At 42.6% G+C, this 24,427-nt stretch overlaps 1 protein-coding gene across 13 annotated transcripts in view; it reads right to left on the bottom strand.

The window, feature by feature from the left end:
• The window catches only part of EPHA5 (EPH receptor A5), a 237,421-nt gene extending 224,817 nt beyond the window's left edge, over nucleotides 1-12,604 (bottom strand). For 6 of the 13 annotated variants that reach the window (XM_064652170.1, XM_064652176.1, XM_064652171.1 and 3 more), the window contains exon 1: nucleotides 12,314-12,560. In XM_064652170.1, the coding sequence (XP_064508240.1) occupies nucleotides 12,314-12,440 (127 nt within the window). In that variant the 5' untranslated portion in view covers nucleotides 12,441-12,560. Of the gene's footprint in view, nucleotides 1-12,313 lie in introns of all 13 variants that reach the window. The other 7 variants (XM_064652173.1, XM_064652172.1, XM_064652167.1 and 4 more) reach the window with 2 other exon arrangements.
• Between the last annotated feature and the right edge of the window lie 11,823 nt (nucleotides 12,605-24,427).

Genomic DNA, 24,427 nt, shown 5'->3' with positions numbered 1-24,427 from the left:
ACTGTACCTGGGCTTCTCTGGAGATCAGAGGGGTACCAAGCTCATCTCAGACAACTCTGAGGGGCTGCTAAGGCACAGCAGACACTGACTGCCACGTGAGCATCTGTCTGGGACTGCTTTCACAGCATAGCAGCTAAAACACTGCACTTCGTCAATCTCCTCTGATGAACATATTTAGGTAGTATTCTAAATTGCCTGCAAGGACAGAAATTTTTTGCTTTGAAGAGCCCCAAAATTCTAGTATAAACACATATTATCATTTGCTCCATCTGGATACAAGGTGTCTGCGTCTCCCCCATCAGCATCCTACTCAGTCATTTCCAGTGCATCTGAGCTTTACTTCCATCATTTCCATGTCACAACCCCACCCTGATGCAGCCCTGAACCAGGCCAGGGCCCAGAATCCTCTCTCCAAGAGAACAGCTCCTCCAACAGCCCAGCTGCAAGAGTTCCTCACTGAGATCGTATTACCAACATTTTGGGAATGCTTCCTCAGGCAGCCTTTCCTTCCTGCACTGCCAGAGAGGTCACCATCACAGTCCTGCTACACAAGCCCATACAGGCTCAGCACCATCTCTCTTCCCATCACCTTCTAGCTTGGCTGGAACATTATTTTCGCTGAAATAGCTTTCATCAAAACGCTGCAGATTGCCCAGGCTGGGAAAGAAACAGTGGGAAAGCAGCAGGTAAAGAAGCCACCTGGAATAGAGGAAAACATTTTAGCAGAGATTTTACGGAAGGACTGTCACCATTCCAAACAGATGCTTCTAAACTCACCATGTGGCTACCAGGGAAGGGATGAAGCCTTTTTGCACCTGAATGAAAACCCCTGAAATTGTGTTTCATTTGACCCACAGCAAGACTCAGAAAGAGACCAGAGATCTTCTACAGAGCAGCAAAACCAGTTCCTCCCCATTCAACCTGTGATGACTGTTAGCATGTATTTGGCTGGGGCTGTCTAATAACCAAATAATGCAAACATCCAGGACATTGCAGGAGGTAATTCAGGAACACGTCCAACGATGTGCATAAGGATTCCATATTTCAAAAGGTCTAGTGCCAGCTCCTGTACAGTCTGGGACTCCTGGACTACCCCCAACATTTCCTACTCCACAGGCATAACCCAGAGCTGTACTCAGGAGCACCTGGGATACAGGAGAGCTTACCTTCTTGAAAAAAAAAAAAATCTTTTCAGAAATCACTAGCAACTCTGCTTAGCCCATGATCTTAAAAGCCTCCAAAATAACAGAACTCATTTATTCCCACTTCCTTTTCTCCTCAACACCAGCTAGCTATATATCAACAAAGAAGCAAGAAACCTCAGACCCCATAAGCATACACTTAGCACCTGTATCTTTGCCAGCAGACTTGGAAGAGGCACATACATTCAAAAATATTTTTTGCTCATCTCCACCATCAGTGCATCCATCCCACAAGCCCTAATTATTTCTAATGCTCAGTCAAGGGGAACACAAAACCACACAGATCTATATCATCATTAACTTCCATGCCTTCAGGGTAGGATAAATGATGATTAAGTCTAAAGTCATACCACATCCCTTCTTTTTTCTTTTTTTTTTTCTTTTTTTTAATACAGAATAATAGCCTGGGGAGTTTGCATACACTCTTGTTCTCAGACAGGCTGGTTACTACAGGTGAGCAATCAAGATAGAATAAAACCAGAAGTGATCTAAACCTTTGCCTTGAACTCTAGCTGGTGAATTAACAGTGGCTTTTCACTCAGGAATCTTGATCAGGGAGCCTGGATTTGGGTTTTTACTCGAACGTCTTTGTCATGTTCATATAGCCAGCATTTAGCAGCTTCACCATGGCTACACAGGGACTGTGGCTGGAAGGAAGCACATGAAATACCACGGCTGATGACATTCAGCATTCACCTAAAGCAACACTGCTGCCTGCACAGCAGAGCTCCCCATCTGACACAGCCACCTAAAACAGTGCCATGTGGCAGCATTAGCTTGCCCAGGATTTTTTTGATCACACCATTGAAGAGAGATGGCTCCTCTAGCTCTGGACTGGAGCAGGATCAGCTGGAGCATCTTTTTTCTTCACTCCAATTTCAAATGGGAAGAAAAACCAAGCTAAAAAACAAAAATCCCCCACCAACAGGCTAGAACAATGAGTACTTCTGATCCTACCAGCCACACATCCTCCTGCTATTCCAGTATCTAAAGATCTTCCATAAAAACCTTCACTGCTTACACCAGGGCAAAGTCTATACAGGCATACAAAAGACTGAACTCTGGCAGAGTTTTCACCTCATGATTAGTTGTCAGTGTGTTACCGTGGTCTTTGAGCTGCTTTCCAATAAAACCTTATACACTGTAGTAATCCTGCTCTTCAGCAGCACCATTTGCAAGCTAAGGTTTACCACAGAGCATTCTCTACCAAAGTATATCCTGACTAACAGCTCTAGAATGAGTAAAATAGTCAGAATAGCAAAATCTGATGGAGTTTGTGTCATGAAGCTCTAAAACCAAAAGAATATTTTTTTTTTATTTCACTGAAATACACTTAAAGCAGGAGGAAAAGAACATCCTCTTTGACCAAATCAATACCCTAAAACTACAGGTTTCATCATAAAATGAACAGAAGCAAAGAAACATTCCTTAAAGCCTGCATAAATATTTGAAAACATCATATGATTTCTAAAGTAGCACATTTCTAAAGAATAATGCTTTAATAAACATGTTTTGTTTTAAATAACTGAAGGAAAACTCTGCTTTAATACACTTATTACAGATTGAACAGGAATCTGAACATTATTTTGGGTAGACAAAGTCTAAGGTCCTATGTGAAAGAAGGTGTGAGTCAAGTGCTCCTACATCATCCTTCAGGTTGCTCCTGCAGCTTCTGCCCCCTTTGCACAGCACTCCACAGGACATGGACATCCACGGAAAGGTTGGAGCTACATCACAGTAGCCCCAGCTCTGACCCAACACTCAGAGCTCGTGGAATACTCATAGGAATACTCACACACTGACAACTAATCATGAGGTGAAACCTCTGCCAGATGGAGGTCAAGGTGCACAACATGACGCGACAGCAGCTTTTTGCACTTCATAAGAATGTCTCCTAAATAGCATCACCAACTTTTCAGCTAGATTGATGTCTTTGCTCTCCTTTTCTTTTCCTCTACCCAAATGAGGGGGTATAGCTGCCAACACATCATTAACAGAGCTGTTTTCTCCTTACACTGCATACCTCCCCATCCTTTCTCCAGCACTCCTGGAGTTCACAGCACTACCAAGACACACGGACTGCAGAGGAATCTTCATCATCATCATGAGTCAAAGTTTTCCTGCTTCATAAATCTTGACTGGTTTTATTGCAGTATTGTTGCCATTCATTTTCCAACTGTTTTCCCAGTTGTATTTCCCTGCCAAGTATTTCTTCAAAAAGTATACATCCAAGGCACTGCAACAAGTGACAGTCAAAAATAACCAAAGAAAGCATAAACAAATGAAAAAAAACCTCTTGAAAGAAATCAAAGTCATCAGGGAACAGATGTTTTGAATTAATTAGATACAGTGAGCTAGGACAAAACACACACTGGCAAGAACCTCTGAAACATTTCCATCAGTGGAAACAAGCTACAGCAGAGTGCAAGTTGTAGCAGTACCTATTATTTATAGCCCACTGGAGGAAGAAAGTATACACTACTTAATGAACTTGCAAACTAATATTAACTGCAGATTTATATTTTATTATGTTGGCTTCATTCTGCTCCAAGTTATCATGATTCTCTTTTATAGCAAGAGCCAAAACGCTAGAATCTGCATCACAGATTCATAGGTTTTTAAGGCCAGATGGACAACGGCAATCATAACATCAGCCAGAGAATTTTATCCAGTAATTTCTGCATTACATCTGTAATTTTCTTGAACCCAGTTTACGAGGGTATGATACTGTCCTTTGACAAAGTTCCTCAGGTTGGCTGCACTCTTCCCGTACGCACAGAACCAGCTGTAGCACCAAGAAGCAGGGCAAAAAGCTCTCTTTGATAACCAGACCCACTAAAACAAATAGGAAGCTGCTGATTTTTTCCTTACAAAGATTTGCAATCAAAACAAGAGGCAGTTATTTGTTCTACCCACCATACATAACTTAAAAGCAGAAGTGGTTAGGTTAGCTTGACACCAAAGTGCCCCGAAACTTAAAAAATCCAGTATGGTTTACTTTTCTTTAGTGGTAAACACTCCCATTTCCACCAAAATCGCCATTTAATTGAAAAGGATTTATTCACTGTGAAGAAAGCCAGTAAAATGCTTCCAGTCTCACTCACAAGATTCGCTAGAAAAAACTGCTGTACCAGCACAACAGTGGATCTCTGAGCTGGCTGTAGCACTAATCTGGGGTAGCCAGCTGGGCAAGCATCACTCTACCTCTAAGAAGGAAAAAGAAGCTTCCACTGAAGACAACATACAAACAGCACCTGCAACATGACAACTAGCCTGCGTGGAGAAACTAAATAGCAGTGCTGTTCTGCAGACCAGGATCTCCAACCACTGTCAAGACATCTACAAACCACTGAAGGAGGCAAACACTGCCTTCAAGAAGAAGGCAGTTTCTTCAAGACCCTACTTAAAGCAAGCACCTTATTAAGCACAGACGAGGTCGAGCCATAACATCCCAACTGCTTCTCAGTGCAATCAAAACACCTGCTGGCAGGGCCGAGATGAAATCTCACCTTCTTCCCTAAATTAACAACTAGAAACAATATGGTCTCTATGGTCTCTGTTCCTAAAAGGTATTCTAAAAGACATGGAGTTCAAATTCTGTTATACATATAACTAAACTGAATAAAAGGAAAGAAACTTGGCATAGACACATCCAAACCTGTCAAGACTGTCAGCTTTCACTACCAGTGGACTTGCAAGACCTCACTGTCCACCACCAATAAAGCCTTCCTGTTGACAATAATAACTGCTCTGCTGCCACAGAATTCACTCAAGTAGAAAAAAAAAGGAACTGACATAATGTTTAGAAAGCATTTGGGAGAAAAAAAAATGTTTTAAGATGATCTATTGGCTTTTCAGGGGGGTTGACAGTTTATCCCTTCTATTTCTGTTGAGGAAAGAGGGTGGAGGTTGCTAGTGGGAACAGCACATAGTACATATTTTAGTAAGAACTTGCTTGTGAATATTACTAAAGCAAAGATGGATAAACCAAAACAAGTGGGGTTTTTTTAGAAATTAACTTACAAAGCAAGTATGCAGATAATTTCCCCAAGTAGTTCCACTGGTTTGGGACATGCAGAACAGTTTAAAAAGTCATACAAGTCCACTCAGAAACATGAAGAAATACTCATTACTGATACTGAATAATGCATTTCCTCTCATATGTTCCTCTATCCCCTCAGAGAATTACAAAGTTCAAAGCGGCTGTTCTCACCTCTTTCTAACATGAAGTGATCTGGGCTAGAGAACCCAGTAGTTAATACCTTGGCAAGACACTTCAGTACTGCCCCCTGCACCAAAATGACTTAGCTAACACGAAAGCCTGCAATTCCAGGGTTCTGTCCTCTCTCCTACAGGTTCAATACCTGCTACACAACCACCTAAACCTAGAATTTCTCAACTCTTGCAGGGTACTGTTTCCTCTCAGTGCGCACCCCCAAGGCACAATTGGCTGAACTGATGTTCAGGAGCTTGCCGGGGGAAGATAAGGGGCAGGAATCACCTTCTGCCCTTAGGGATGCCAGATCAGCTCATACAGGTATTCCAGGATCTGCTGTGATAGTACATGCTATATCACCTCCTCCAGGAGACATCTCTCATCCTTCCAGCTAGTGGTCACTTAAGCAGCTCTACCTGGTCAAAGTCCTCCTAACACACCTACTGCACGACTCAAACACCAGGGAAGAGGGAGAGAAAAGGAGGGTGTTTTCCCACCAACAACATCTCCAGTGAGACAGCACGCACTGAATACTCCCATGGTGATTTTTCTGGCCCAAAGCATCATCAGCCCCCTTTGCAAAGCAGCAGCGGGAAGACTGTGCTCATACACACAGCCCAGGGCAGCTTGCAGGTCCCAGCACCCTTGTCCACAGGGTGGAGGTCTAGCATATGATGCTAAACCTCTGCAAACAGCCATACATCACCAACCACACCCAGAAGCCAAGTGCTATGAATTGCAGTGCCTACATTTCCTGACTGTCCCCTCACAGTAGATGGGGATAATTGCTTTCCACTTCCAAGAGGATAAGCGCATTAAACCTTCAGAGAGGTTCAGATAATGCACTGACCAAAGCCATAGCAAATACCCAAACTGAGACTGTAAGAGATATAATAGGTCAGAGAGACAACTAAAAGGGTAACAAATCCCTAGAGACACCTAAGCTACTGAAGGCCAGTGCTCAAGTTTGCCAATACAGCTGGCTGTGAAAGCAACTGGGGCAGCAATTTCTTTCACCTCAGCAAAACCTGTCACCTTGATGTCCAGCTAGTCACAGAGCAGACTGGGGGACAGGCATGATGTGAACACAAAGAACGATCCATCTCTCCATTCTGCCTGTGCCAAAAAAAACCAAAACAACAGGTACATCTTAAGAACAAAATATATTTTCAAAGGAGAAAGGGATTCGCTAGTAACTTTTAAAATACGCAGCAATTTTTCTAGCAGAGATCAAAGAAAATCAGTTTAGTGAAGAGTAAGGTATAAAAAAATTGTTCACTTCAATGCAATCATTAATACAGTATTTCTGCAACATTCTCTGAGTTAAGAAGTACCCAGTTCAAGTCCATCCTGGTTGAAATGAGACTCGCCAACACTTAGGGTCATTGAGAAAGGTGCACTTGTGACAGATTTCAATTCTGTGTTTAGATGCTGTATTAAAAGAATGAGATTTATTTTGTTTTTAAACCTTTTTATTGGACAGCAGGTTGAGTATCCGCTGAAGAGCTGCACCATAGAAGCAAGCATTTAACTAAGAAATTCAGTGCTTCTATAAAGTGACCAATCTTTGTGAGTTTAGGGTTTTTACAACTCATTTTGCCCTTATACCACACACAGATTTCAACTTATTTCCTAAGGAGGAAGTGAGAATATTTTTTAAAATTGCCAAAAAAGTTTGTTTTCTTTTTATTTTGGGGCAGGTCTTCATTTCCCTGACATCCCGGAGCAATGCTTAAAGCTTGTCTCTATTCCAGAATATACATATGGGCACACTTACAGGAATGGACCACTAAAAATGTAGCTCCAAGTCAGAAAGAGTGGGGGATCTAACAGACCCACATCTCAAGACCCTAAAGGAAACAGGGTGCAACATCATTGCTCAGCTGAGCTAACTCAGCTGGACTTTCCTGGGTCGAATGCTCTGTGCTTGCTCAGCATGTGCTGGAAACCAGGATTCCTGCAGAAGCAGCATGGGAATCCTTGAAACAATAAAGCGTAAAACCAGCAAGATCAGAGCACAAGGCACCACATAATAAACTGTCCCACCTTTGCAATTTCTGCTAGATTTTATGAAATCCTGCTCTCACCGTGATGCCCACCGCCCCACCCCCCATAATCCTGCTGCAAAACACCGGGTATTTTTTAGTGCAAAGAATAAATGCTTCTTCATGGGCAGGATTCTGTTTTCTTATTTAACAGAAAGAGAACAGGCGACCAAGTGACATAATGGTGGAAGAGTTAACAGTGGAAGGGGAAGAAACTGTCACACAAACCTACTAACTCTTCCCTTCCTCCCATGGTACCTGCCAGTTTACTCATCTGTATATTGATGTGCAAATAGCTGCTTTACGTATCACATTACATTGTCAACATTTACCATATTATAAGCAGACAGTCAGTTACTGTTTTTTGCCTGTCTTCTAGTATTTATCACAATTTTTAAGATAGGCTTTAAAAGGGAATAGGCACTATTTTGGAGTCAATCTTTGCTATTGTTTATTTCCCTTTTTTTAAACGTGTCATTAGGCAGCAATGCTTTTAGTCATAGACTTAAAAGTGCTGAGTTTCAAATGTTTTACTGTCAAAAGGATAACAGTTCCATTTAAAGCCATGATTGAGTCATTTTAAACCTCTTGAAAAGCCATACATCACACACAAGACAGATCCCAAAAAGACCATTAGATATGAGCTGTCCTTCCTCATACCAGTAATTCCACTGCAGTAAATTTTAAAATTAATGGGATTACTCCAGTGAGTAAAATAAACCCATGACACTGAGGCTGTGCTCTGCTGTCACAGAAAGCACACAGGGAACTATTCCAACACACCAAAGAAAGAACTGATAACTCCTTAAAGCCTCCTTAAAGAACTGTGAGCACATCGATATGCGTCCAGACTTACCTGTTCTGCATACACAAGGTATAGGCACCCTAGCAGCACTTAATACCTACAGAATTACACAAAATATACTAGCTGTGTGAATGCATGACACACTAAGCCAAGCTACTAAGAGCAACCTAATAAGTAGAATGTTCTGATCGTATTTTTACTCAAAGCATTAGACTAATTGAAATACATTGATATGAAAATTAAGCCTATTTTCACACCTGCTTCTACTACATAAAAAAAAACTTCCTGAAAAAGACTTCATTCACTGATTAAAGATAAACATTGTGATGTTATACCTAAATATGCATTTATCCAGTGTGTCATGACACAGAAATTATATGCCACTATGAAACAACACACACACACAAGTCAACACACTGAGAACAGGTAGGCTCATTTCAAGCTCTGGCATGAGTAATTTGCAAATTACAATCTTCCTTTATTTTTGCCAGCACCAGACCCACCCCTTTAATTGTACTAATTTATTCATTCATTCAAATGAAAAATGATACACTGAGATAAAGCGAGCTTCAAAAAGCCCTGGAAGAATTAAGAGAGAAAGGACCAAATGCAGGAGTTCGTAACAAAAAGAATATCCATCTAGTCTTAAAACAAATTCAACACATTACAAAGACCCATTTTGTGTTTCTCACCTTTGTCTAAATAAGTCAGTGTCATTCTTTAAAACGGCATTTCTTTTGAATGTACTATTCTTAACAGTACACTTCATTGTTAAGCACTGCCTCATCAACACTTCTCCTGAAAAGCCCTAAAATGAAATATACTTTGTATTTAATTACAATTATGCAAATATGTTGTGGAGTTACTTTGTGATAAGCAATCAGATATAACATGCTCCATTATTTTAATAATTTGCCCACACGACACTTTTTAAGGTCATCTGAGTGACGACCAAACACAATCTGCAAGCCACTCCAAATACACAGACGATGTGTAGCAAATCGTATGGTTTAGGGTGAAGGGGGGAGTCTTTAAACAAATCCTTCATTCATTGTGTTTCACATAAATAATTTACATAAGCCACTTCCCAAACCCTAGTACTTACAACAGAAAGATTTAAAACACATGCATTTTTAAACTAAAGGCAGTGCAGGAAGCCCACTCACATATTGCAGGGCTGCCTTTCGCACCCTATTATCATAGGGAATGCATTTTAAAATAATAATGCACTTCTGGAATACCAGCACTTCACAAAATTGTGCTATACTTTCAGTGTACTCTTTGGAATATTTTCTTTCTGATGAATTTCTGAATTTGTAATTATAGTCAAAGAAAAAAAGGAAATATCTGCTTCAAATCAATGAACTCTGCTAAAGAGTTAAAAATAACAGCAAAATAACACTTGAAAATGCATGAAATAGCACTGAGCCTTCACTAAAGATTTTGCTTTTAACATATAAACTGAGGAAAGGTGATTAAAATAAAATCTGTATTATGTAGCTATTACAGAATAATCTGGAGAAAAAATTAATTCAGTTTTCCCAATGTATATCCTTCAATACATTACTGAAAATATCTATGAAGGTGACCAGATACAGGCTGGGCCCTCAATACTTCTCCATAAAAATGGCAGGAGTTCCTGAAATTCAGTGGCCCTTGCCACTAGCTTTACACCCCCCCCCCCAAATCTTAATCTAGATTTTTAAAGCATTTTCCCCTAAGTGTTCCTCTACTAGAGGGTAAAACAGAACATCACATACTGTGAACTGTTAACTGCATATATCTTATCCCATGAAGTCACTGTGGATTACAGTAAGATTTAGAGAAACAAAAAATGTGATTCAGGGTTACAGAAAAAAAAATTCTGAGAATTTGTCATCCTCTATACAACTACACACCAGTTACACACCTACACAGCACGGGGTATTGGCTAGTTGTTTAACCACAGTGAGTACAATGAATGATAACAAAATAAAAAAAGTGCAATATCACCAACTTTTGAAAACATTATTCACCAGTCTAAGATGGCTACCTCCATCTGAGCAAAAGTAAAGTTCCTAACCAGCTGAACAACTAACCCCAGGGGAGAATCTCATCAGAGCCCAGAAGCAGCCAAACTGAACTTCTCAAACGCAAACCAGTGACAAGTGTCAGCGGCACGCAGCTAGGCTGGTGGACATCAGTGTGCGAGGTTTCTCATGCATCGGGCTCCACGTACTGCAGGGTGAGCAGTTCCCAGTCGTGGAGCTGTTCTGTAGCAATTGGCAAAGGAGACATGCTGTGAGAAGCACTTGTCAAATAATGCTTGTTTACAAATAAATTTCCTAGCAGCAAAGGACAGCAGTTATTGTATAAGTTCAGGTCCACAGTCAGACCCCTCCTATCAGCAGCCTTATAGGTTTGCATTTACTGAAGAAACAGAAATTAGAGGGCAGCAGTCAGAAAAGTAGCAGCAGAGACACCATGAAGCAAGCACTCACGCTGCTCATCATTACTGAAATATTCCCCTGCAACCTCTCTGGAAAGATACCACTAAACCCATTTGCTAGGCGGCTTCATTAATCCTTTCCAGGAGTTTTCTATCATGTAAAAGTCCTATTCTGCAGCTGCCTGTTCACGCAGAGACACCTCTGTGCTCGGCAAAAGGTCCCATTGGCTCAGTCAGTACTATCCATATTTTCCAAGAACTGGCAAGGATGACTGAGTTGGGGCTCAGAGCATCTGCTGGTCTCTCAGCACGGTATCAGGGCAGACTGGAGCATACAGGACAGCGTGCTTCCTAAAAGGAAAGCGAATACAGGGAAAGCCCTTCGAAATCAGCCACACCATCTCACCAGCATTGCTCCCATGGGTGAAATCATTTGAAATCGTGTGGGGGCAGAAGGATTGGGCCCATTGTTATCTAACCAAGGCGAAGCCAACACCATTTCCACCATCTCCCAAACCAATGCACTTCACAAACATTTGATATCTTTGTACACAGAGGAACAGTATTTTCGCCTTCCTCTGCACTTTTTTTTTTTTTAAAGAAAACTGCAATTCACATTATTCTCGCTCTCGAAAATAAATTACAGCTAGCTGGTTACCTCAGGCCACATCTTTGAAATTCTGGTATGGTTTTCCTTCACCAGCGCCTGAATACCTCCTCCTCCTTCTAAAGGAGTTTCACAAATAATTACGGTGCACCACGATGCCAGCCTGCTTCGAGCCACCGGCATCCCCTGCAGATACTGAACTTCTCCACCCATTGCTTTCACATTACAGCCTGCCCGCGGATCCGAAAATAATAATAAAAAGCCCTAACCAGCGCCCACACCGCAAATAGAGAGAAAAAAACCCAGTCCGATTTGAAAGACTGGAAGTACCCTGCTAGACAAGAAGCCTGGACGCGTTCTTGGCTATTGGCCTCACGGAGATCAAAGGTATAAAAAATCCGTCCCCAGCGGCTGCGCTCCGCTACGGGTTACACACCGCCAACGCCGCAGCTTTCTCTCCTTTTTATACGTGTATTTTAAACCACGAAGTAAGCGCACTGCGGCCAGCGCTTGCAGGGCTCCCCACTGGGAGCCTCCCGGCCCCGCTCCCCTCCGCAAGACCCTCTGCCCCGTGCAAACTCCCCCGTGCCAAGCCCTGCCGTGCCAGCCCCGCAAACCCACCCGCGCCAATGCACCTGTGCGGCTCTCCCGGGGCAAACCGCGAGCAAACACCGCCGTGATGACAACCCACCCGCGCAAAGGCACCTATGCAACACCGCACACACATTTCCCCCCGCAAAAAAAAATCCCCACTGCCAAACGCGCCCGTGCCAAGGCACCTGTGCACACCCACCCGCGCCAGCCTGCCCGCGCCCCGTGCGGCGCTGCCGCCTCCCTTCTCCGGGACACCCCAGCCCCATCGGTCGGTGCCACACGCCTTCCCGCGGCCAGAGCCCCTCTTCGCCTGCCCCAAAATGTCCCAAAACTGAGTCAGCCGAGCCCGAAGCCGCACACCGCTGGGCAGCCACCCTCCTGGGTGGGCGCTGCCCGGACGCCCCGTCCCCGCTCACCCTCGCTGCCGGGGCTGGCCCGCAGGCTCCGGAGCGCGGTGCACAGCAGCAGCGGCAGCAGGCACGTCCAGCCGGGAGCCGGCGCCCCGGCGCGGCCGGCCCGGCCGCCGGTGCCCCGCGGCCCCATCCCACCGCCCCTCAGCGCATGGGGCGGCGGCTCCCCCCGAGCGCTGCCCGGTCGGCTCGGGACGGGACGGGGCGGGCTGGCAGCGCGAACACACTCCACTCCTCTCCCGTCCAGCCGCAGCCGCGACTGGGGAGCCAGGGGGCGGGGATGGGGGAGGTGGCCCCGCGCCGCCGCGGAGACGCCCCCGACGGGGCGGACCCGCCGGTATCGCCATCGTGTGCGGGCACGGCGCCCCCCGCGCCTCAGGGAGCCCCGGGCGTAGCTGGGACCGCACCTCAGATACCTGTCAGGAGGGAAACACCCCCCGCCCCAGACCCGCGCTGCCCACGGGGGACAGCGGGCGGCAGCGCTGTCCCTGCGCGGTGTCCCTGTAGCCCGGCGAGCCCGCTGAGTGGGGACAGGGAGTACCAGAGCTCCCCACAGCAGCCGGGAGGCACGGTGCCAAAACCTACATACGCACCCACTTCCTCTCCCCCAGCTCAGAGCCGGAGAAGCCGCGGTTTCACAAGGCTGGCAAGCCTGAGAGGAAGGCTCGTCGCCGGCCAGGAAAGCAAAAATGCCAGGAACTCCGTAACGAAGCCGGTAAAAGATGATTTTCAGGTGTATTTTACCCCAACTCGCCACCAGAGCACAGCTTTGAATCTAGCACAACTAGTCTTAGAGAAGTCTTCACTGAGCTGTTTTTACCCGTTAGAATCCTAGTTATCACCCAGGTCATCTCCCTATAAAAAATAATCCCCAAAAGAAATTAATTCCTGGAGATTAATTCACCCACCTCAGTTCTGTCCTTGAGGACACTACCTTCAGATAAGACAATATCCAGCCTTGCAAGTGCACAAGCTGCAAGTCAAGGTTACCAGAAGCCTGCTCACCTGGTGCTGCCTCCTTCATTTCACTCCTGTTTATTTATATCATAAAAAGAGTAACCAAAGTTGGACTAACTGTAAAAGGCTCTCTGTCTCTCCAGGGGGCAAGGCTCAGGACCAGGGTTCCAAACAAGTTGCAATTAAAATTACACGGTTCCCAAAGCCAGTCTGAAGAGGACAAGTAGTCTTCAACCAAGGAACTTCAGATAACATAGCTCTCTACATCACCATTGCTCATATGTTACTACATATTAGCTGGACAATGTGTTTCTCTGTGTCCTTGCACCATATACAAACCTAAGTATCTCCATAAACATAGTCCTGAGCTGTTCATGCATATTATTTTCAAAAGTGTTTGTTCCTTTCACAAGAAGATTTTCTACCACAAGCTATTCAACATTTTTTACTGCCACCAGGAGGACAAGGCAAGAGCTCTGCTTTACTTGAGGTACATCAGTAAAGTTGCCAGCCAAATGAAGTGTGGCACACATCTCCTTATAGCACTGCTTCAGATCTTCACTATTCAAATACCCTACTAGTCCATAGTTCAGAAGACATTAAGGTTTGCTACCACATCACCCCTGTGGAAAGGCACATGGCTGGATCCTCAGCTGGAATAAATCACAGCTGAGAATGTCTGACCCCAGACCTGCATCAGATTTTGGGGGGGAAGTAGCTCCATGTGGTATAGTAATTTCTAGAGAACTGCCATCTGTAAAATCAGTGATAAGTTTTGCCATCCAGAAATGAAGGCAATGCAAGAAAAAAGAAACAGCACCTTCCTAGCATAGTAAAAAGGATCAGATGGCAACGAACAAGTAAAATGTCAAGCTGGGTGGGCACCTCCACTGGCCGAGGGGCAAGGATGCTGAAGCTAGACAAGTCTCTTATCAGAATCTCATGTCAAATTGTTGTTTGCTCCCTATTTTCAGATGCTATTTGACAGTCATTAACTGCTGTTTGGACTGCCAGGCTTATAATTTAGAGGCATTTCAGATGATATGACATCTTAATTTTCTAGAAAACACTGAGATGAGCTTCATATGATTCATAAGCTATTTAAGAATAGCCAGTATGCTCTAGGTTTCATCCTAGCTGCCTTTTTTTTTCCTGCAGGAAACCAGCTCCTAGTCCACAACATTTGTTTTGTTCTCCACCCTGACTGTGGCACAGGAAGAACGTCCCTACCTCACCTCCCTGGACATCATACAGATAAAAAAAATTAATTCAGCCTTATAAAAGGGTTATTGCCTTATTCCCAAATGGAGGGTATTGCAATTTTATGCACTATCTAGTGGATCCTATTTGGTGGGGACTCAGTCTTCTAAAACTCTCCTCCTGGTTTTGCCACCAATATTATTAGTTATCTGCAGCAGGCAACTCCCTCCTGCCTTTTGCCTCATCAGTGCGCCCAGCAGGCTCTTAAAGAGAGGACAGAAATTTTAACAAAGTGCTGTGGCATTTCTGGTAGCCTTGATGGGTAATCAGAGAGAAGCTGGACAATCTGATGGGATCCCTTCCTATCTCCCACTGAAGAGCATATCTTCTATTGTTTTGAGAAAATTCACTTTAAAAATCACAAGTGTTGGTCACAAACTATTCAGGAACCGAAACCATCTGAGGGTCATGCCGTTTCTTCCCATATTCAGCCTGTATTTTGTGTTAGCTTCAAATTTCCCTTCCTGCATCTCATTAATTCTTTTCTGCCCCTCACATTTGTGCCTTTTCACCTATGCAAAGATCATTCTCTCTTAATCATCACTCAGTTAAGGTCTATATTTCATCCTTTTCCTCATGAGTCATTCCTATAAAGTGGTAGTAATACTGTTATGCTGCAAACTACCTCCAAATTTTCCAGCATCTCCATCATAACATTTTACCCAGAAGTGTAATCATACTAAATCCATAATAAACAACTGTCTGTAAAATACTTTTGCATATACTGTCTGAAACTGAAACGACAGCTTTGTCCCATGTAACTTGCACTTCATATCTAATTTGCTGTCAGCAATTACACATATTTAAAACTATTAAACCAAACATGTTTTGAGTTATTGCATTTCAGATTATTTCACTTAGATATGCAAAAGGTTTCCACAGGTTTAATTCCTCTCCTGTGGAGGTAGCTCCGTTGGTATAATTTCTGTATTCTGACTGGCTCCTAGTTCTACATTGCCAATTCATTTCGTTATTGTGCTGTTTATCCTATCATCAACAGGATACACTTGAACAATAAATGAGTCTATCCTTCAGATGATTTCAGGAACCAAAAACTGCCAACCAAACCCATTCCCTGTATCATTATCCTTTACTGAAGTGTAAGGGCATAATACTTATTGCATCTCCATATTCAATAGGGCCTCCATCTAAGAAAAGATTCAATTTCATACTTAAAGTGTAAACAGTCCCACTAAAGCCATGTCTTCATTGCAATAATGGAATAGAAGCCCCACTGTAATGCAACGAACTGTTTAATTAGTTAGGCATATAAGCATTTCCATTTTCCTTTGAAAAGTCCTTTTCTTTCAAGAGTCAGAGAAGATGACACCTTTAAGGAACACCCTAATGAAATTTAGTAATTTCTTTTTTGTTTTTCCCCACAAGCCCTTTGAAACAGAAGAATTACCTTCTGTTCAAAAACTAAATGCATATTAAAAGGAAAAGCAATCCAGGAGCTAAGCAGCTTTGCATAGTAGATATATTTGGATTAGTACCATGAATGCAACTACAATTTGAACACAAAATGGCTGTTGTTCAACACACACCACATCAGCCTGTATAGGGCTGCAGAAAGTAATAATCAGAGCCCCAGTGGACAACAGACCAATCTGTACCAAGAGCCAGCAGGGACAGGAGCGTTAAACAGCCAGTGCAGGTGGGCCACCCCTTGGCCAGAGGAGGTATGTCTGTGATTGCGCCCCTCGGGCTGCTGAAATCTTCATACTGCAGTGCGGAGAAAGATGTTAACCAACAAATTGCTATTTGCATGAAGAAAAATGAGCAAGTGGTAAATAAAGCATTGCCTGTGCAAGTTCACAACCCAGCCACTTGTATGGTCTCAGCACCAATTTATCTTTTGCCACCCCCACAAAACACAGGAGCTATTGGCAACTGTGCACTAAGGAAAATCTGCTCTCTTCATTTACAGCCTGAAATTAGATCCAAACCCGTGAAAATACGTATGAAAAACATGTGATTAGTTGGTTCAGTCAAAAAAGGTTTGGAGAAAGCATGACATTTCAGCCTGGTATTTTATTTTGAAGTGCTTCATAACCAGTGCTCAGTCCTGATAACAGTTCTTCCAAAAGCCAGTGACCTGGCAGCACGCTCTCCCCTCTGCAAATGCTGTGTCACTGCTCCCCTCTCACTGCCTTAAAGTGACCCCTCATGGAGCCATATTTCAGGTGTTAACAAACCACTGTCTATCTGCAGGCAAAGGGATATTCCCTAGCCCAGAGGGCTCAACGTATATCACTTCACATGCCAATCTGGATTAGACTGATCAGCAAAATAATCCAAGTCAGATATGGAAGTACACACTTGTGAGCACCAAGAGGAGCAGCAGATACAGCGGGCATTCCTTGCAGCTCACTCGCTACTTAGCGAGTATTGAGGTGTTTCTTTGCCTCACACCAGAGGAGAGCATTAAAGGGAACAAATGAAATGGCTTTGCAGAGATTTATGGGGATTTTCTAATGCAGAAACTGGAGCACAGGAGAAAGTGCAAAGGCTAATTTGATTACACTGTTAGCCCTGTATAAATTTAATAATGCACTTGCTTCCACATTTCTCATCATAACCTATTTACATGCATCCACTAACTTCAATAACTCAGCACCTCACACTCTTGAGCCAGTGTTCCCAAGCCACCTCTGTGAGGAAGAGGAGCATTACTACTCCTACACAGATAGAGAGAAGCAAAGGAGATGTTAAAGATTCAGACAAACATTACTGAATTGATTATGACTTCTCTAAGTCAGGAGCAATGTTCTTAAAATACTAATGAAGTTATTTTATTCTTGTATCAGAATAAGAATCAGTGGATATTAAAAGGAACTGGCTTATCTCCTCAAAGCACTCAGTCACGAGCTTTAGCAGATGCTGCACAAGCTTGGGCAAGTGACTTGGGTACACATGCAAGTACTGGACTACTCTAGCCCTTGAGTAACTTGCTCAAGGTCACACAGAAGGTGTGTGGCAGACCTGAATCGAGTTCAAAAGCTATTAGAGCATCCATTTGCTTTTCATTCTCACTTTTCGTTTTCCAGCATGTCATTTTGGATCAGGATCTATGCTAGCACATGTGGACATTACTGTAGTTCAAGGGTTCACAATCAGCACTTCACTCATTAAATGCACATTCTTTCAAGGTACAAACACAATAATGGATATAGTGATGAAAATCAGTATATCAGTGTATCATTTAATAGTGAAGTACATTAATCTCCTGCATACAGTACTGTCCAGAACTCAGTTCCTTTCTGAACTATTTTTCATAAAGTCAACAATGTCTTATTTAATTTCTAAGGGCAGTCTGGATGGCTACCCAGAATTTCTTTGATTATAGACAGACTAGTTTCATTAACCTGAGCTACTGCCACGCGTTCCACATCGAGGCCAACTGTGTCTATTCTCCTCTTGTTTGAGGAAAACAAATCCTTTTCATCTCACTTTGCTCCTCCAAGCAGAGCTGTTTGATACTGACTTCTCTATTTCTTTCTACCCCTAATGATTTCCTAAATAAATCACATCATTGTCAGTCACTTCATATCTCCACTACTGGCAAATGTTTAGCAATTTCAGCTGCCAACACATTCATTTATGTTCTTCTGAGATGCCATATGAATCACAGCTATAGTTTCTGAGTCCTTTCCATCAGTTAATTGCAACTGTTTTTGAAATGTAGGAACATATTTATTTCTCTCCTTCCTTTACAGTGTTCAAGTTGTGCCTTTAGGTAGGTCTTCTATTCCAAACTCAGAAATACTTCGTTTGCAAAACTCCCATGTCTACTCAGAGATGTATAAATATTTTTTTGGCATGTGCTTTGTTAAGTAATTTTTAAACAACAGAGTGACAAGGTAGGATCAGGGCCACCTTTCTGGGACTGACTGCTTCATGTGACTAGGAAAACTGTTCCTTCCACACCAGAAGAGCTGGAGCAATTAGGTGGTATTGCAACGAAGCTACAAGACTCACGTGCGTGAAAGTTTTGCTTTCAACACAGACACCTCGAGTGATCCTGAGGAAGCTATTTCTCAGCTGAGAATAGCCCTTTCCTCATTGCTCAGTGATATAGTCCCAAGATGAGATGCAAATAAAATGCTGTTAAAAGGCAGGCTTTAAAGGGTCAGCATTACACCCAAGTTGAGGCTGAAGTGGATCATCAGCCAGCCTGGCTCTTGCACCATGACTATCAGAGTAGCATTTTTTCATTAATGTTTGTTGTCAGTGTGGTTTAACAACCCAGGCACTGATCTCCTCTCTAGTGACCAGTGACAGGACCCAAGCCTAAAGCTGTGTTGGGGAGGTTTAGGTTGGATATTAGGCAAAGGTTCTTCCCCCAGAGAGTGGGTAGGCACTGGAACAGGCTTCCCAGGGAAGTGATCATGGCACCAAGCCTGGACAATGCTGTCAAGCACATGGTGTGACTCTTGGAGTTCTTCTGTGCTGGACATTAAGGAAACTCCCAGTCTGACCATTCACAAGACTCTGGCAGTCATGCTCCCACCACCAGTGTCTAAGTGCTGGGACAGAAGCCCCTTCACAGCAGGTGGCTCCAGTGAGCCAACAGGTGCCCTGCTTGACTGCATATCCCACTCACACAGTTAGACCAGGTTTCCTTACCAGTTCGACCCCAGGTCCCCCATAGCAGAGTCTCAGATGTCTTGCTCCATAAAGCCATTTTTTTCACAGTGCAGTAACACAAAAACAGCTCGAGCTGGTGCTTCTGAGGAGGGACCCCAAACAAAGGAAGCCCAGGGCTTTTATACCCTCACAATCTAAGCAAAAGTCTCTGCTCTTTCTCATCAGTCCTCAGATTCTGGTGTGCCTCTGGGTGTCCAGTCACTTGACTGGGTCACAGGTCCTAATGCCCTTTGTTATACAAAGGGGTAGCACCAATTCACAGCCTCTTGCCTGGGGCTTCTGCCACCCTGAACTCATTTTTTAGCTGACACTGCAGATTGCAAATCAAGTTACCTGCACTGAATGTATTCCTCAACTAGGGCCAGGAGTTGGACTTTGATGATCTTTGTGGGTCCCTTCAAACTCAGGATATTCTAAGATTCTACCATTCTAAGCAGTATCCTGGAGACCAGACAAGGCAAATCCAATACTTGCAACCACTGCCATGCCTCAATTCACCTCTCTATTCTTCTGAGTCCACCCCTTCCCTTGCCAGACACCCTTTGCCTTCTCTTTCAAGCCTTTTAAGATAACCGTTGGCCATGCCTACTTTTCACCCATCTCATCATAGAAACCAGCCCTTCTCATTACTTCTATTATCCCTTGCCAGATCTAATTCCAGTAGGACATTGGTTTTTCTAACTCCATCTCTGCATGCTCAGACAATGTTTGCATTCCTCACAGATTTCACTGAAGTAATACCAATGTACTGGACAGTACTGGGGTGTAAATACACCAAGCATCATGACATGCTTATAAATGAAAACTGGCAGCTTATTTCCCATTACTTCTCCTTTTACAGCTGCTTCTCCTCCTTGCTCTCTAAACATTATTCCCCTTTCTGTCTCTTATAAGATCTGGGCTCTGGCATCTTTGCTTAATCCGCCCCCAGTTCATCCTTTGGTAGCTTCTGCCTTCCCACATGTGCTGTCCCAGACACTTCTGGCTGCCTCCATTTTCTGCCTCTAATTCTGCCCCCAGGTAGACAGAAGAGTAGGTGATTACAATTTCAGTCAATCAGGAGGTGAAGGAGATGGGACACATGCACAGCAAGTTGAGAAAGGAGTGGCAATAAGATTATAGCTATAGCTTAGAGCAAAATACTTTGTAATGTGAACTTATAACGGGTCTCTGGTCTAGGGCACATAATGGACATTTTACCCAGAGTGCGATAGTCACCCAAAGACATCTACTTCAGGAAATACTGAGCCTGGTATAAACATTTAAACTTTAATAAAACCATTACAGATGCACTGATTGCATAGCTCCTTTAGATACTGAAGTCTTTAGGGAAGTGAACAGAAGTCAGTATCAGGCCATTTACATAAAAATTTACTGAAAACCCACCCTTAGTGAGGTCAACGCATTATCCATATCCAAGAACTATTCACTGAACCATAACCATCTCAAAGTATATCCCATCTCAGACACACATTGTCCTCTGCAGATTGGTGTATTTAGATAACTTAAATCTAGAATTAGTATATTCATTTTCATTTTATATTCACAGTATCCAGACTCAGTACACATTTCGATGTGTAACATTAAATTAAAAAATAACATATTTTTGGGAGCTTCTTGCCCTTGACACTAACAAGCAAGCTGTGTTTCAGTATGGCAAGTTAGCTTGTCATATTTCAAGTGTCAAACATGGCTCTGCCCACAGAATAAAAAGATTAAAAAAGCATTTACAAGGGAGAAAAGAGTCTAGACAGGAGGAGATGCAAATCTAGCTCTCTCTCTCTTGCTAACCTAACTAGTTGACCACTTACATATTTCATATTTCTGGACCAATTCAGATAGAATTATTCCAAACAAACATTTCAATACTAAATAAGCTTTTTCTCTGTTTTGAGAGAAGCATCAAATCCACAGTCTCTCCTGTCTGGACAAGTCCCCTAACCAAAAGACAATTACACAGAAAATATGAGCACCTCAGAGCTACAGGGATTTTCACCAAGCATTATCCCCTGGCTAGCACAAGCATCTGCACCAAGGATGAGTATTTACTAAAATGCTGTGCACAGTGTAGCAGCAAACACCTCTGTTCGCTGCTGCTTTGTTGCTGGCGGGTGTTGATGATTTTTTTCCTTCATACCAAGTTCTCCCCATTTTGTTTACAGCCAGCTCCATCCCATTAATTCTTTTCACAACCACCACTCCAGGAACTGGGCATCTATATGTTAGGTACCTGCTCTGAGTCCGAGCCAGCCCCTAATCCAGAAGGTGGGAACACATTCACATCATGTCAGCACACAGGGAGAAGAGACTGCTGCAGGTCACCTCCAAGAGAAAGGAACAGGGTTAGTTTATTTTTAGATTAGTAGCCACTTTTTCAGTATTTGGGTATAACCACTCCACAACCCTGCAGGGAGAAAAACATACTGAGGGGAAAAAATTGACAGGAGAGCTGCACCAGCTGTAAGATCTCACCTGGGCACTGTTGAATATGGGAGAAAAGGCTCGTGTTTCCTAAGCCACATTTATACTACTACTCTCTCCATTCTGCAATTGATATTTTTCCTAGGACTGATCTGAGACCTTACAGGAACTTTGGAAACCAAAAAGCCCTCAATACTTTCAAATAAAATTACATAGCCAGCTTCCTTAGTTTCTTTCTCTATCATCCCTATCTGAATCAACCCTCAGTTCTCTGCTGGAAGGAAAGCTAATTGTGACAAGCACAGAAAAAAAATCCTGGACACTCAAACAAAAGATCTGTGTTTACTGTACAAGGTGTAAAAGATGCATGAGGTCACTTAAACATGGTACTATGTCATAACATACTGTATTGCATACTACTATTCAGTTTTTGCCTAGATCTCTTCTTTGTCTTGAGATAAAGCAAACTGGACTTTCTGTGGCATTGATACTGATCTGTTCTTAATATATACATAGCTATAAGTAGATAGTTTGACAATCCAGGTGGTGAACTGCAGGTTTTTCTTTTATCATCTCCATTGACAACAAAAGTTTGTGTTCAGGTATATATCTAGCTCCTTGCATAACAGTCTCTGCTTTCACTGGGATCTCTTCTCTCCTGATACTCATACCCATCTAGGTTATATCTGGGTTCCACAAGATCAATCTTAGTTTAATTGCATTCAGCTAGCAATTCAGTCATGTCATCTCAGTCTAGTTTTATTCACAAAAAACTTTATCCTCCATTCAATACAGAAGTCCACTGTTCTGACTGCTGTCATATTTCCTGGCTTCACATTAAGAAAGCACGTGCTCGTTTACATGCTGTGCAGGGTTGGACTCTAAGTGGAGGCTTTAAAGCCATTTAGAAAACAATGTCCTTGAATTGACTGAAGTAGTCCATTTCCAAAAACTCTATCCCAGGAGAAGTTCTTATTCAGGTCCCATTTTTCAACACATACCTTCTTTCTGAAGAGAGCTTTATCACTCCCTCCTCAGCTCCATGCAAGCGCTAGGGCAAGGGCAATATGCAGCAGAACAGATGCTGTGGCAGGAGTGTGTTTACACGAAGCTGCTGACAGCAGATGCCAGCTTGTAAAATCAGCCAATAAAAATACCAGCATCACTGTTTACAACTACTCTGAGCAAGACAGGCTGCCAGTAAACTGGAAGCACATTGCACTGACACACTAGGTTAGAGTTACAGCATTTGGCAAAGCATCGTCATTTTTAGGCTACCATGAGTGGGATTCTCATTTAAGTAGAAGAGAGTCAACCAAGAGCGGCCTAACAGTCCCAGTCCTTCTCAGTTTTGCATTCCAAAAGAATCCTATTTAATGTTGAACCAGAAGTACTGTAAATAAGAAACCACACGCATCGGTAGCTACTGAAAGCTTTTTATGTTCTATTACTTGGGTCAAACTAGAAATTGAGCAAAATGTACACAGCAAGTGTGTTATAGAGCAGAAAGCTCTACTTGAACTTAAACCTCCTCTAGTACTTTTTGTAACCACAAATGTAATAAAAGAAAATCCTGATTTTTATATGAAATTGTTGTCCACAGCTTACTCATGTAGATCTGGAGATGCTCAGGCTGATCCTTTCAGAAGGTTAAAATAGTACGAAAATTTTTCCCCAGTTGTCATTAATTCTTCTGAACCATTTAAAATACCATTAAGGCTACCATCTAAACCAGAAAAAAACAAAAACCAAAAAACAACTCCAAAACTAAAACCTTTAAGAAAATTATTAAAATTAAGTTTTTAAACATAACACTGCCTACAACCTGCCGGATAAAGCCAAGCTTTAAAATCTTTTTTTCTGTCCATTGAATAGCATTCTTCATTAAAATCCCAATTAATACCCTCTATAATACTCTTAACAAGAAAACTAGAATTATAAAGGGAGACATTAAAGGAACTGATATGTTTCAGAGATTGAGTTTGAGAACCAGTTTTGTCATTTATTACTTTTATTTTAAGCAAACACTCAGTTCCCTAAAAAACCTGTAACTTTATGAATGGCTAATAAGCTACTAATGGCTTATGTAAGCCTGCTGGAGGTATAAGCAAGAAGTTAAAAAAATAGATAAGTATAACAGCTGGAAGAATTAGGCGTATTATAACCCATAATTAAAAGTAGCCTCTTCTCCTCTATAATCAAAGGCCGATATCAGTTAATAACATAATATACCTTTGGGATGCATCCATGAAACCACATTAGATCAACCACGTTCCTGCAATGCCTTTTCCACAAGAAATAGTGAACAGCTTCAGTCTTCTACTTTACGGACTAATATAAGATAAATAAAACAAAGAGAATAAAATCAAAATGCTGAAATCCTGTTGTAAACAAAAATCAAAGGCTTGAATTTAAACCAGCACTTTCCCTCAATACATTGAAAAAGCTAACAAACACAACCTACTCCAACGTTTAATAGAAAAAAACACCTTCTACTCTACTGCTTTCTTGCAAGAAACAAGCAAGAGCCTCTATCACGTACCCAAGGAATAAGTAGCAGATGGCATCTTATTCATGGTTTTAGGCAGTATGGAGACCATTACAAGAGGTCTCTGGTTGGTGGCAATGCTTTTCTAAGCCCTTTGTTTTCTTTTTTGTCGACTAAATAATTGTGCTTTTTCCATAAGCAGCTGTTGTTCATGAGTAGCTTGAGGCTTCTCAGCTGTGCAGGTGAGCTGTTACTAGAACATGTTTAAAACATCAAGTGGAGAATAAGGATCCTAAGTTTTGGGAGCTGAAGAAACCCTTTTTTCTTATTCTAGTAAGTAGAGG

Source organism: Pseudopipra pipra, chromosome 4 (assembly GCF_036250125.1).
Source record: "Pseudopipra pipra isolate bDixPip1 chromosome 4, bDixPip1.hap1, whole genome shotgun sequence".
Lineage (NCBI taxonomy): Eukaryota > Metazoa > Chordata > Aves > Passeriformes > Pipridae > Pseudopipra > Pseudopipra pipra.
This window is presented reverse-complemented; position numbering and strand designations above follow the sequence as displayed.